The sequence below is a fragment of the Salvia splendens genome, chromosome 6 (assembly GCF_004379255.2).
Source record: "Salvia splendens isolate huo1 chromosome 6, SspV2, whole genome shotgun sequence".
Taxonomy (NCBI): domain Eukaryota; kingdom Viridiplantae; phylum Streptophyta; class Magnoliopsida; order Lamiales; family Lamiaceae; genus Salvia; species Salvia splendens.
The window spans coordinates 11607239-11621215 of NC_056037.1; the positions used below are offsets into that span (position 1 = coordinate 11607239).

Consider the following 13977-nt stretch of genomic DNA (forward strand, 5'->3'; position numbering starts at 1 on the left):
TTCCGTGCATCCATAAATAAGAGTCATACATCAATTTTACAATAAATCATAAATAGACTCCACATACCACTAACTTATTTCACTCATAATTTATTATACAACTAATATATTCCCTCCGTCCACGAAAAATAGTCTCAGTCTTCTATTTTGGAATGTCTACAAAAAAAAAGTCTAATTTCTAAAAATTGAAAGTTTCTCTCTCATACTTTACTTACTTTTCTACATATCTCTTTTACTTTATCTACTTTTTCTCATTCTCTCTTTACCAATTTTTCATTAAATTCGTGTAGTCCACAAATGATTTTTTTATGAAGGAAGGGAGTATACAAGTGAGACTCATATTCTAATTTATTCAATTCATTTTTCTTTACATTTCTTAAAACTCATGTCATAACCAAATAGGACTCTTATTCCGAGATAGAGGGAGTATTTTGCATGAAATTTTATTTTAGCTCCGTTGCTAAACATTCCTTCATCCACCCCAACTGTTGTGCGTTTGTTGTTTAGTCAACAAGTGCAGTCATACTAGCCTGTTATACTAGTTTTGGATACATTGATGAATTAACATTTGAATGCAATTACAATGAAATCGAACAAGGTTATGAAGAACATGAAGAAGGCAAAGATGTAAACTTAACCTCTCATCATATAGACCTTGATCACAAGTGGGGTGTGACGACATTCTGATCAGCGCGCTGCAGCCTTGTCTGGCCTGGCCAAGCACTGATATCATCTCTGCCTGGGATTCTGCTGCTTCGTCTCTCGCCCATGTTCGGCCCTAGGCTTTGCAGCCTCAACAAAGATAACCCGCCCATCCAGAAACTGCAGACGAGTTCAAAATAAGACAATGCCGGTTAGTGACTTCGTGTGTTTAATACTCCCTCCGTCCTATTAAATATGAAACATTTGGTTTTCGGCATGAGATTTTATGTAGTGTTGTTTTGTAAGTTAATGAAGAGAGTAAAGTAAGAGAGAAGAAAAAGTAGAGAGAGTATTGTTTCCATTTTTAGAAACGTTTCATTTCTAATGGGACAACCCAAAAAGAAAAACGTTTCATTTCTAATGGGACAGAAGGAGTAGTACATTGCAACACCAACTGCATTACTCTGAGAGGCAAAATGATCAGAAGAAAGTAAAATCCAAAGATTTTTGTTCCCACTTACTTTCACAGTGTATCTCTTCATGAATGTCGTGCATCAAAATCATATTTTTCTCTACCAGCTTATGCTTTTAGATCCTACATAGGAATAAATCTAAATGAGTGGAATATGTACAGTATTTCCAATTATCAGATTCATTCATATTATCATGCATTTTTTGTACTTGTTCCTATGCATCTCTGAAATTTCCAATAACACACGCCTATCTTCAAGAATTTACCATATTCTCTAATGCAGGAAGATGGTCGGTAGCTCAAGAAAACATGACTGGTTTGTATCGAAATCTAAATGAATAAGATTGAGAAGTAATACTGAACCTTCCCATGCATTCCTTCAACAGCTTCATTGGATTCCTCCTCTGTCTTATATTGCAGGAATGCAAAACCTCGAGGCCGATTCGCTATCCTATCCATCACCAACTTTACTACAATAACCAACACAGATCCTCTTTTAACACAGCTAACAAAATCCACGAGGATTATTGATTTTGAAAAGGAATCCAAAAACTAAATTAAGTTTAAAAATAATCTTATCACCTTCAATGAGCTCACCAAAGTTTTTAAACGCATTTCTTAGACTCTCCTCCGTTGTCCGGAATGAGAGACCTGTAGAGCAAGACAATGAATCAAACATCTGGGATGAACATAGATGCAACCACTCTCTAACATCGTCTGTTTTTCTTCTTTATTCATCAAAATAGTGTAATCTTTCTACAACATTATTTAAGTGTAGCGTCCATGCTCAGTAGATTTTTCTATCTCGTACTCATTATCAACAATATGCAGCTGATCTGCTAAATTATGCTTTCTGCTTAAAAATATTGAATGATAATTACACAATTAAACAGAAAACACAAAAAAAAATGGCTTCTTACTAATGATAAAAATACTGAAATATCGATCATAAGTCAGTACAAGATTGAATCAGTCAAATTCAAATTTATCCACAAAATCAGCCGAACAGATAATGAGTGACAACTCACCACTAACGAATAGCCTTTTAGAAGGATTCAATCTAGCTCTTGGTGTAGAGGAAGGAGAATCAAGGCATGAAGATACGCGAAAATTAAAATTTTGGGGAAAGTACGGAGGATTGTTGTGGATGGATAACAGAGAGGGGGATGGAGGATGAAACCGTCTTTTCGATTCAAGCACTGCCATTGTAACTGAAGATGCCGGTGGTGGTGTGAGAAACCGATGCGGCAGAATACGGTGATTGAGAGCGGGAGCGGCCATCTTCGCCGGCTAATCTTCTGTTTGGCGATTTAATCGATTAGGCAATCCATTTGCTGATATAATTTAATTTAGAGCCCCTCAACTTTGAATAAACCTAAATTCGCCCCTTTGAGAGGCGATATTGCAAATACGTATTAAATTACGGGCGAACAAACGAATAGAGTAAAAATGAAAACAACGCTATTTTCCCTCCATCTTTATTTCCAAGAAACAAAATTACATAATTACAGTACTTCCCTCAATTTTATTTCAGAAACAATTTATTAGTAATCATTTGATCATCGAATACATCTTGAACAAAGCATACATAACAATGGCGGAAGAGATGCACAGGCAAAACCAGTGGCAAGCGCATGGTGATGCTCTCGAATTTCCCAAATTCTCAATCGCCGTCGAAGTTATGTCTTCAGCCTTCGGTTTGGGCTCTGGAGCTATAGCTGGTGGCTCCGGTTCTTGTTTTGGAGCCGCCGGTTTGGTTGTTGGAGTCTTCGATGAACTTGCCGGTTTGGTTTCTTCGCTGATCGGCAAATTTTTGGCCTACGATATTTACCAAGTATATTAAACACTACATTCATCCAAAAGTTGAGTTGGTGAAGAATATGAGGGTTTTGAATTTTGGTGAACTCACCAATTTCCTGAACTGGAGATTGTAAAAAATGTCAATGTATCGTTGCTTCGCTTGTTTTTGGTCTTTGATGAGCTGTTTCCAGAATCCATAGGCTGATCCCATGTTGAGAACTTTGTTTGCATAGATCTTCCATGTATAGCTGCGTGGGAGAAAAGATGGGTATTTTAGATGTGATCACAATGTGTTTGTGTAAATGTGCAAGCAAGAGGGCTGTGTGTATTACCATTCATTAATTCGTCTGAGGCCACCGTGAGACATTCTGTTCCAGTATCTGCTATCCGCTTTGAATTTCTCAAAGAAATCAGCTATCTTGTTGCTGGACTCATCTCCATTGTTGGGATCGATGTGGAAGCCTGAGACCCCATCAACTATGATCTCTGCTGGCCCTCCTTGATTGGTTGCAAATGTGGGCAGTCCGCAGTTCATGGCTTCGATCACTGTCAGGCCGAATGCTTCGTACAATGCAGGCTGCACGAAAGCTCCCTTCGTGTCTGCGATGCAACGGTATAGCTCACCATTGCGGTATCTGTCAGTTTGAGCTACTATCCATCTTAGCTGGCCCTTGAGTTGGTATTTCTGAATGAGGGCATGCATCTTCTCGATTTCTGCCATTTCTTCCCTGTCCTTTGACTTGGATGGATCGAAGAATCCACCTACAATGACAAGGTTTACCAAGTTTCTGAGCCTCTTGTTCTTGCCATACCACTCAGTTAGTCCTGCAATGTTCTTGACAATGTCTAGCCTTGCCATTGAGAAGATGATTGGTTTCTTTCTGTCCGCAAGATATCCTCTGGCCAAGAAATACAAAGTAAGGTTTTCAGTTGGATGATTTTGGGAGTAGAATGTGTTTGTTTATCTTTATCAAGTTTATAGAGTTACATGTGCTCGTCGTTTTCCACCATGCTGTAGACCAGTTCTTCGATGGCAGGTTGGAATTTGGTGAATCTCTTCTGTTTCTCAGAGGATGGGAAGTAGACAGATTGATCAGCTCCTGGGGAGGCAATGTTGAACTTGGGATCGAATACATCAATGCCTGAAACTGCCCTATAAAGCCCCGGCATTGTGAATGAAACATGGCTTTCGTATTGCCCTGCCCGGTTCTTGCTGAAAGGTTGAAAGATCAGTAAACGGCAACCTTACACTTTCTACTTGCTGGTAATGTAAGATTCTGAAAAAAAATTAAGCTTTCTAACCTCCCTGCAATTTCTTGATATGTGCTTGTGATTATGAAGTCTGCGGCATTCATTGCTATGAGATCAGCAGTGAACTGGCAGGAGAAGTGATATTTTGAGTCCAAATCCCTCCAGTTGACATCTGAATCTTCATATTTTGTCTTCTCTAAAGCATGAGCAATCGTTCCCTAGACATGTACGTATATGGATGTTATTTTCTTTTAGAAGCCGTAAACACATACACACACATTGCAATAAAAGTTGTTCAAATTGTTACCTGAGTCACTCCAAGCTTGCTAGCCACTAAAGAAGCAACTAAGTTTCCATCTGTGTAGTTTCCAATTATAAGGTCAGGCTTTCCTTCCATTAACTCAACAATTTTTTCTGATGCATCCTGGTGCCATGAAAGAGCACAGAATTTGATTAGTTCATAGTAAAAAACTCGTTCCAGTGTAGTTCGTGTTGAGAGCTTACCTGAGCATATCGCTCCAAGTAAGGATAAATGTCGAATCTAGACACCCATGGTCCAAGAACTCCTTTCTCAGTAATGAATGGAACCCTGAGGATGTGGGAGTGTGTTGTGCCCTCAATAAGCTCCATTTCTTGATTGCATTTGTTTCCTTTTGCGTCTGGGATTAGACGAGTGACCTGCATAAACATGCACAAAACAACTTTAGCCATCTGCACCTCTAGTGACGTTCCCAAAGATTATAAAAACATCACTTTAGCTACTATTTTATCAGTAGACTCACCACTAAAATCTGGGGCTTGACATTCAAACCTTGCTGCTTTATTCTTAGCAACATTTCTTCCTCCATAGCTCTCACTTGATCAAGGATGTAAACCACCTGTCGATGTATTTCTTGATCAGCATGGTTCACACTGAAAAATACTACTCTTGTCTAATAAAACAAACGGCATGTTTACCTGGCCGCCAGTGTCAGGTAAGCCTAAGACATCTGCTTGTCCAAAGTAGCCATGAACAGAGAAGACAACGACATTGTATATGACGGGAAGCCTACTGAAAAACGCTTCCATGTTTGCCGGATCAGGTGCTTGCATTATCTCTGAAAGTATCCTCATTGTTTGCCTAGTTCTTTCTGCATTATCTCCCCACCCCTTCTCAAATCCCCATTCTTTAAGCCTGAAGAATGTATAGATTTGAAGAAGAAAGTTAAATTTCAATTTGATTTTTCGCCTTCTCAATATGGAAAAAATGGACTATGTTAAGAAAATGAGGTCATTACTTCTGCTCAAAACTCTGGTATGGAGTGTCCTTAGGCATAGCAGATACGAAAACTTCTGCGATTACCAATGCTTCTTGAAGCTTCATAACAGTATCAATAGTCTCATTGATCATAAGCTTCTGCAAAAGGAATTTCCAAAACAGTTATGGATCTAATAAGTAAATTTTCATTCTGCAGGTTCTGTCTGATCCTTAAACTCCCTTACCTCTCCATTTCGCTCTAGAGTTAACAGGTAATCAACCAAAGGCTTTGCACTCTCAGGTTTCCCACCAAGGACCGAAGTCATAAATTTAGAGGCGTAGCCAAGCCCATTTCCAATTGAAGACGATAGAGTCAGTTTTGGAGTGCCAATATCAAATACTCCAAAATCTATCTCTAGAGAATTTTCATCATTTGCCCTGTGGAAAATAAAAACATCATTTTTCCAAGCTCTGGGAAAAATCCTCTACAAATTAAGACTTAAGTTCTATCAGGTACTCACCAGTTCTCATCATATATCATTTCTTTGAACTTCAAATAATCTGTTGATGTGATTTTTTCGACAGAAAGGCTGTCTGCTTCCACCTTCACATAGTCCCAAATACCAGGATTATGCCTTACTGCAAAGGCAACATATGGTGGCACGACTGCTGCTTCCTGCATATTAATGTTGTAGATGAATGCTTAGTACTTGTAAGCAGAGCTCATTAGCTAGAGCCTCGAGTATCATCAGTTCCTAGAAATGTGGCCCAGGAGCAGGATAACAAAATGGTACAGAAATGTGCAAACCCACCACCCTTACCTGCGTCGAGTTCAAGATATCACCAAGTGTACCCTCCATAACTTTGGATCTTTCAGCCTTATCCTCAATAGTCTGCTCTATCTCCTCCTGCAAATGCTGGAGCTTCATCAGCCTTCTTCCCTTTTCAGTAAACCTTCAAATTTTTTAAGAAAGCCAACAAGGTCAGAGATTGTCACAACACAAGTATCTTATTATCTACACTGATCATATATATCTGTATACCTAGTGAAACATCTCTTCATATGGTACCGGCTCTGCCTCAATGCATCGGGCATAGTATCCACCGCAGCAGCTGAAGCCATCACACCTGATGAAAGACTGGAAAGGTGTCTTTGTAAGAAGGGAAGTTTGTGGGGTTATCTGTTTTTTGGACATGATTGTGGGATTGCTTATATAGGAGATGAAAATGATGTGTTTTGAGATGCATGTTGGAATAATTGAGAAGGCTGCTGCATATAGCTGATGGAAGCCCCAAGAGAAAAGAACATTCTTTGAGCTGATTGTGGGGAAGAGAAACTTGTCTTGAAGAAAAGAATTCACTTTTTAAAACTGGTAAAATTTCACAGGAGTTTGCCTCCTTTAATTGCTCTACCAATTTAAAAAGTGGAGGGAAAGTATTTCTTTTAATGTGTTGGAAATATATTCTTTTCTTTAAGAAGTTCACAGCTCACTTGTGGCCACATTGTGATTGAAACGTTTGAGTTCAAACCATAGTTTTTATGTTTGAGTTACTCTTTGAATGCCCGTAAGTAGTGGTTGTGGACATTTTAACAAAAAAAAGAGTAACTTTTTTTAAATTACGATATTGCTTTAGAAAAAGTTATAGGATCTAGTTTATATTCTTTTGAGACACTTACGACTTACGTGATACAACCCACTAATTTCTTGCTAATAGAGCATTTTGTACTTGATGAATTGTTCTCGAATTTAATATGCACTATATATTTGTATGATACCATAGTTAATAACAGTCGCGTACTACTTGGAGTGCACCAATATGATAGTGTTATTTGTGGGAGTATAATTTTTCATATGCACATTTTAATTAGTATATCATGAAATTTTGTTTTGCTATGTTGATTTTTTTTATATGACTCGAGTCTGGCCCAATACCAAGCCCAAGACTCAAATGATAATCTGCAGTTCTGCACGAATATGGGGATGACCCGACCCGGCCCAACAATCTGGATCCGGACATCCTTTAAGCAATCTTAGTAATGAACAAACCAGGATCCGAATTACACGTAGAGATTCGAAATAAATAAATAAATCTACTTCAATATACTCCCTCCGTCCGCGAATAGGAGTCTCATTTCTTTCCGGCACAGATTTTAAGAAATGTTAAGAAAAGTGGGTGGAAGAAAATTAGTGGAATATGGGTCCCACTTGTATATAATAGTTATAAATGATATGTAAATGGAATGAGTCGATAGAGTGTGGGGCATTTTTTTACCATTTATGGTAATTATGAACTGGGACTCCTATTCGCGGATAAATCGCGCGGACAGAGGGAGTATCTACTTGTGATTTTGTAACAATATACATCTCGTAGAGCGATGATATCACATGCAATGTGCAACATTTCATCACGCATTTTTGGATAAATAAGGTGAAATATACTTACGCGATCGGTTAAATAACAGATACACTCATTATCGGGTAGGGTATTAATGGCTCATCAATACATAAGTGACCATTTGTAGAATTCAAAATTACACCACCACAGTGTGTGACACGATTATTAAATGAGCAAATCTCATAAATAGAACGCCCTACCTAACTCAAAATTAGTGCAGAAAACATACATCTAAAAACTTCATATGCATGCTACGTCAAGATCAATCTTGGTACATGCACAACTACTAAAAAGCTTTAAATCCACTCATTTAATGACTTTGGCATTTGTTATTAAATGACCATTGTGCAACACCATCTAATCTAGCTATATGTTTTATTTATTCACATCATCATATTCATCTATCGACTTATGTTAATTAGTATTATTAACTCAAGATATAATCTTGCTAACCGAACAGCTCCTTAAGTGTTGTTCGGTTTACTAGATAAAATAGTACCAATATTATTATCTAAAATTAAGTTGTGAGGTTATTTTAGTTGGAAGTGATTGGCTATGACTAATTATCAGTTATCACATGATCATTTATCTAGGATTGAGTCATGTGATTCAATCTCATATACCAAACAAGAGTGCATATTTAATCCTTTTATACCATTCATTTCTACTGGAGTTGTTGTTTGTCTATGTGAATGCATGAATATCATAGACTTTTCAACTTGCAATCTACGTTTTGTGCATTACTATCTCTCGAGTACTATACTTTTTTTGATAGAATTGTTGAGCATAAGAAAATGATATTTGCAAAGTTGCTGGACCCCTACCACCCCCTGCCCCTACCCTAGGCCAAGACTTAGGTTAAGGATGTTTCAATATTACTATTTAATTTTGTCAGAACAACTAAAAACAATTAACTAACTTGCAATTAATTCGAAGCTGTACATAATATAAAGGGAATGTGCCTCGTCCTTAATTACTTCAATGGTCCATGCGCCTTGATTTATTAATTACACTCGATGTTTGTTTATATTTAGTAATATAATTTCTGTCCTTGATAAATTATAATCCCGTATGCACAAATATAACATTACGGAGGATTAATTTCCTCTAAATACACCAAGTTTATACAAGATTTAATTTGGTTTATAATCTGAATAAATTGTTTTGCTAAATCGATTTCTGAGTTGAAATTTCAGCTGCAACTAATGCTATGTGGATACCGAAATTTACTCTGTCGAAAATTTTACCAGCATACAATCCGTCGGCAATAAAGCATGGGAAATTAATATAATATTAGTCTCAATATAAATTACTAAGTATATAACTTGATAATTAAGACTTAATTAGTGTAAAAATTTGGCAAATTAATTGGTATGATTTTCGTCACCAGTTACATGATCAAATCTTAAAAAGTTTTAAATGCCAAAAATATATACACCTAATTTACATATCATCGGTGATCAGCACGCCATATAATTACGCATTAATTAATTTTAGAAGGAAAAAAATGAGATCAATAATTTTGTAAAAATTTCCACATAAAGAAAAATAAAGAGAAACTGAAAGTGGCAGCAATTAAGTATAAAACGTAATACACGGTATCTTAATTTTCACCAACGGTAATACACGTTTGGTGTGAATGTCGCCATGAAAATGCTTTCCATAAATCAATACTACCACAATTTAATGTGCGTTACACTGCACATTTAATTTCGCTAAATCGTAAAGGACTATGTCCAATTCTACACATTTAATTTAATTCCCTAGCCTAAAAGAATGACTTGTTATATCCAAATTTACTACTGAGGATTCATTTTTCGGTGTTAAACGTATAATAAAGTCGCTAAATTTAATTTTAAGATTATCCACAATGCTGGGTATTAAGAGACACTTTACTTACACAGTTTAATTATCCCAATTTTATGGTAATTGAATATTTGTATTTGAAATGAAGACGTATTACTATAAAAAAACCGTTGGCAAAAGCTAAGCTGAAAATGAAATTGATGGGTATGGAAATACAGATGTGCTGGCCCCTATCCCTAAAGTTGCAAATATTTTGTACACTTGAGCTCTAGGGGTAAAGAGGTGAATCTACATTTCCACCCTGTCAATTTTTTATTGCATGCCCCCCACTGCCATGACTTCAAAATTAAAGCCAAGCTCTGATGATGTATTTATTTCTACATTGGACCACACATGATCATATTGCATCAACATTAATTAGTTTCAAAGCTGTCCAAATTTCAGACAAACCAACAAATTCAATCCATCAACATAACCATTTCAGACCGAAATCCTCAAATTAACAGAAGTCAATGCCCGAACCATACACCATTTTCTTTGCTAAAACGAGACGACGTAGGATCAGCAACGAAAAAACGAGCGATACGGTGCGTTCTTGACTACTACCCCTTCCCGACCAATATAATCAATCATGCTAGAACGTGAACCCTCTACAACAGCAACAGCAACAGCAACAGCAACAGCAACGAATCATGTTCGCTGCATTAACACTCCCCCAACCAACCGCGGCATTCAATGCAATGCTGACGTGGCACGGTATCAGCAAGTAGTGGAGCAATTCAACGCAGCCTTAATTTGTTGAATAGTGTTTCCTATGAGGTTGTTGACAGTGGTGACTGACTCTGGGCTGAGCCTTGCAGATGGCAAGTTGCTGACGAGGATTTGAAAAGCCACGGTGATGAGGGACCCACTCCCGATGCTGCTGGATGCCCCTCCCTCCTGGGCCCTCCCATCGGGGGATATGGTGAACCCCGATGGGAGTAAGGGGAAGTAGGATGGGTCTTCCCCGCTCATCGCCATGTTGATGGCTGGCAGATCCACTGGGCAGTACACCACCAATGAGCCCGATGAGTCCACGCAGCTTTCTTGGAGGATCAACATGTTGTTCTGGCTCGTGTTCAAGCCCTGTAAAACTCAACAATAAACACGTCAATCTACTTATCAAATACTACAAAACAACGAGTTTATCAAGCAACGTCACATTTCGAGTTTTATTTTTATTTTTTTATACCCTTAGCACAGATATGCAATTCCCTGGATGAGAGCCATTCACAATGTGGGCAACTTCTTGCACTGGATTCTGATTCGAAAGCACATCCCACTGCAAAGATTGAAAGATTATGTATTCACATTCAAACCTAGAAACATAATCAAATCAAAGCGTGCTTGTCTGTCTCTCTGTATACATACCTGAGGCCTCGTTCTCTCGTCCCTGAAGAAATTGAACACACTAGTAGGAGGCAGGGGAAGCCAAATGGTGGCGGCCGCGCTGAGCACCACTCCACTTGGCTGGCCAGGATCGGTGCTCTTGTGCAGCGTTGCTCGTACCTCAAACTCATTGAGACCAGAGAGTGTGGTCCATTGCTGGCCATTGGCAGGGTTGATGCTTGCACAAAAATTGTTAACCATTCTTTGTGCAAGTTTCATCATGCTTCTTTTCCCCTCGGGCGATGGTATCACTGTCATTTACCACAAATTCATCAATCCATTTTTAGGCTGCTACAACTAGGGACTCACTGACTGACTGAACTGACTTACCTCCTCCAAGATCACGAGGCGAGTTTCCAGACACCATCAAGCAAGCGAATCTCTCGCACGCCCTTTGAAGAGTTGACAGCCATCTCTCTGCACCAAATGCCAATCCATTGTGGATTAGGTCTGTGTAAAGCCTGTGAATTGGTGCTTTCTCCTCAACTTCCCAATGCTCAACCCAAGTAACCTGTTTCCAGTCAAAGATGCTACTTAGTAAGTTACACCACTTTTTTCATCAAATCTAGGCTTCAGACTCACACCTACCTCAGAGTAGCCATTAGGCATCTCTCGGATCAAGCAGCCGGATGGGAGCCTCTGCGCTTTGGAGGGAGACGAAAACTGGCTGTCTTGATGAGGAACATCGTATGATACGTCCACTACTGCCCACAAGCCTTGCTCAATCTGCTGACAGAATCTGAGCAAGTACAACTGCCTTGTTGGAACCAAGGCTGAAAGAACGTGCACTTCTTCATACATCTGTCAGAACGCATCTATGAGACGAAGATCGTCGCTGCACAAGACCTAAATAGGGTATTAATAGTATATAATTATCCTTACCAGTTGCAATGTGCCACTCTGACTCCCAAGCATCCCAGATGATATAACCTCAATAGTTTTAGCCCTTGATACAATTGTAGGAAACAATTCCATCCATTTCTTCTGCAAACAACAATTCAGCAACATTACTAAAAACAGATCATTCATGTCAGATTAGGGGAAACGAATCAAACTAACCGCATCCATGAACATGTCGACTAATGCCAAACAGTTCATTATAACAACGCCAGAATCCCTCGAGGCCTCAATCCGAATACCAGGATTCTTCATGTGACTGTAAGGGCTCTGGAAGATCCTCTCGTAGCTTTCGAGATTGAGAGTCTCCCTGCCATCAGCAGCACCCTTGATCCACAAGGGCTCGTTGGTCTGCACGAGCCTAATCAACTCCTCCATGGCATTGGTAGCAATGTCAGCCATGAGGGACTTGTCCATATCAGAAATGGTCAACTGTGGGAAGGGCAGAGTTGGAATCACAGACGACGAGCTTCCGTGGAGAAGATCAAGATCAAGATCAAGGGAAGGGCCTCCAAAACTAGCCATGGATAAATCCAGTGAGGAGACGTGAATGGGCTGCACTGGTGGGAGCTGTGAAATAGGCCTCCCTATGTATTTTGCAGCAACACTAGAAACTCTGTCTAGCTGCAAATCAATCAATCAAAAATTCAGAATTTGGTAAAACTGTTGGAGAAAAGAGGTGAATTAGTATATTGATTACCTCTTCTTTCAAATGTGCGTTTTCAATTTGCAGTTTTTGCTCGTCGAAATAGGGATCTTCAGAAGCAGGAGAGGTTCCACAGCAAGGGCAGATGACATGCTTGAGGGCCTCTCTGATAGCTATGTTTTCACATCTAATCTTATCATTTTCTGCTCTCAGCGCAGAGTTATCCGCTCTCTCGTGCTGTGCCTAAAACAGAGAGAGTGAGAGTGAGAGTGAGAGTGAGAGTGAGAGTGAGATTAGATCAATTGTATGTCACACCTTCATTTGAGTTCTTCTGTTCTGGAACCAGAATTTGATCTGGCGAGGATGCAAATTCAACTCTCTGCTTAACTGACTCCTTGTCTTCTCATCTGGATGGGGGCACTCTTTGAACATCCTGCAATTAACCAAGGAAAAAAAACATAAAAAAAAAGCATTCTTGATATGTGCATGGAGGGAGAGAGAGAATGATATGAGGCAGACGATTCGAGTCGCTGAATCTGGTGTGCGGTGTGGCGGTGGTAGCGCTTCTTGCCGCCGGGGTGGGAGTCGGGGTCGTCGCCGCCGCTGCTGAACTCCATGGGAGAAGGTTTGCCGGCGGCGGGGTCACTGGGAAAAGGAAGGGGTGTGAATAAGGATATAAATAGTCATGTTATTGAGAAAAAGAGTGGCAGAGGCAGATTACGAGCTATTCCTTCCCATAATACAACTGTAATAACTGCGCTTACTATCAATAATAATAAATTACAGTAATAAAAAAAAACTGAAGAAAATTGCAACGGAAAACAAATGGTGATTTAAATACGGGAAATGGTATGGAATTTCGGAGCATGTCAAGTGAGAGAATCGTTGGTCAACCATGCTTTCCTTTTTTTGCGACTCTTCTATTCTTACCACAACATACATATACATATATATATATGTATGTATATGTATATGCAGAGAGAGAAAGAGGGAGAGAGGTGGTTGATGTTGGTGGAGAGAAGGAAATAGGAATGAAGAAAGGAAGGTGTGGGCAATTAAGATGGGAGAAAATAAGAGAGGGAACCCATCGCAAACTTTACACTTCACACTTACCCAAGTACACACACTACTTACTGCTGCACTAATATTTCTTCCAACTACTCACCCTATTTATTTATTTATTTATTTATGTATTTTATATATATATAGGATTGTGTTAGCATGTTAACTAATTTATAGTAATAACTAAATAATTATGCAACATGTAAATTAGCATGTCAACACAACAACATAATTATGCAACATGTAAATTTAAATATCAACACAAGAAAGATTGATAAATTTATGTCTTTGTGTTGATATTTTTAACATACAAAATTGATATTTAGTTATTAGTTATTA

The 13977-nt window shown here is 38.8% G+C and overlaps 3 protein-coding genes and 1 long non-coding RNA gene across 6 annotated transcripts; 1 reads left to right on the plus strand and 3 right to left on the minus strand.

Moving 5' to 3' along the window:
- Window positions 1-391: 391 nt before the first annotated feature.
- Window positions 392-2434, minus strand: LOC121807653 (organelle RRM domain-containing protein 6, chloroplastic-like). 2 transcript variants are annotated; one of them, XR_006051854.1, is made up of 5 exons: window positions 2143-2434; window positions 1697-1765; window positions 1478-1584; window positions 1164-1237; window positions 392-822 (listed from the first exon to the last, which is right to left on the minus strand). XR_006051854.1 is itself a non-coding variant. In XM_042207933.1 (4 exons), exons 1-4 carry the CDS (start codon window positions 2393-2395, stop codon window positions 730-732), a joined length of 522 nt encoding a protein of 173 aa, XP_042063867.1. In that variant the 5' UTR covers window positions 2396-2433; the 3' UTR covers window positions 392-729. The 2 variants fall into 2 exon arrangements, 1 of the variants encoding a protein (XP_042063867.1); XM_042207933.1 differs by lacking the exon at window positions 1164-1237 and having other exon boundaries at window positions 2143-2433.
- A 119-nt stretch (window positions 2435-2553) lies between these two features.
- Window positions 2554-6870, minus strand: LOC121807651 (sucrose synthase 7-like). Its single transcript, XM_042207930.1, has 14 exons — window positions 6446-6870; window positions 6224-6356; window positions 5924-6078; window positions 5648-5840; window positions 5443-5561; window positions 5123-5339; window positions 4948-5043; window positions 4670-4843; window positions 4473-4589; window positions 4217-4383; window positions 3903-4127; window positions 3247-3813; window positions 3024-3162; window positions 2554-2932 (listed from the first exon to the last, which is right to left on the minus strand). The coding sequence occupies exons 1-14, from the start codon at window positions 6523-6525 to the stop codon at window positions 2666-2668; spliced, it is 2649 nt and encodes an 882-aa protein (XP_042063864.1). The 5' UTR covers window positions 6526-6870; the 3' UTR covers window positions 2554-2665.
- LOC121807654 lies at window positions 5130-6122 on the plus strand. The gene is made up of 3 exons (XR_006051855.1): window positions 5130-5247; window positions 5704-5915; window positions 5988-6122. It is a non-coding gene; the product is annotated as an uncharacterized LOC121807654 (long non-coding RNA).
- Window positions 6871-10005: 3135 nt separating the features above from the next.
- LOC121807652 (homeobox-leucine zipper protein HDG11-like) lies at window positions 10006-13620 on the minus strand. Of its 2 annotated transcripts, none has more exons than XM_042207931.1 (11): window positions 13418-13620; window positions 13096-13221; window positions 12892-13009; window positions 12631-12819; window positions 12093-12554; window positions 11916-12017; window positions 11622-11834; window positions 11364-11544; window positions 11016-11284; window positions 10837-10926; window positions 10006-10730 (listed from the first exon to the last, which is right to left on the minus strand). In XM_042207931.1, exons 1-11 carry the CDS (start codon window positions 13522-13524, stop codon window positions 10365-10367), a joined length of 2223 nt encoding a protein of 740 aa, XP_042063865.1. In that variant the 5' UTR covers window positions 13525-13620; the 3' UTR covers window positions 10006-10364. The 2 variants fall into 2 exon arrangements, with proteins under 2 accessions (XP_042063865.1, XP_042063866.1); XM_042207932.1 differs by having other exon boundaries at window positions 13471-13612.
- Window positions 13621-13977: the final 357 nt, after the last annotated feature.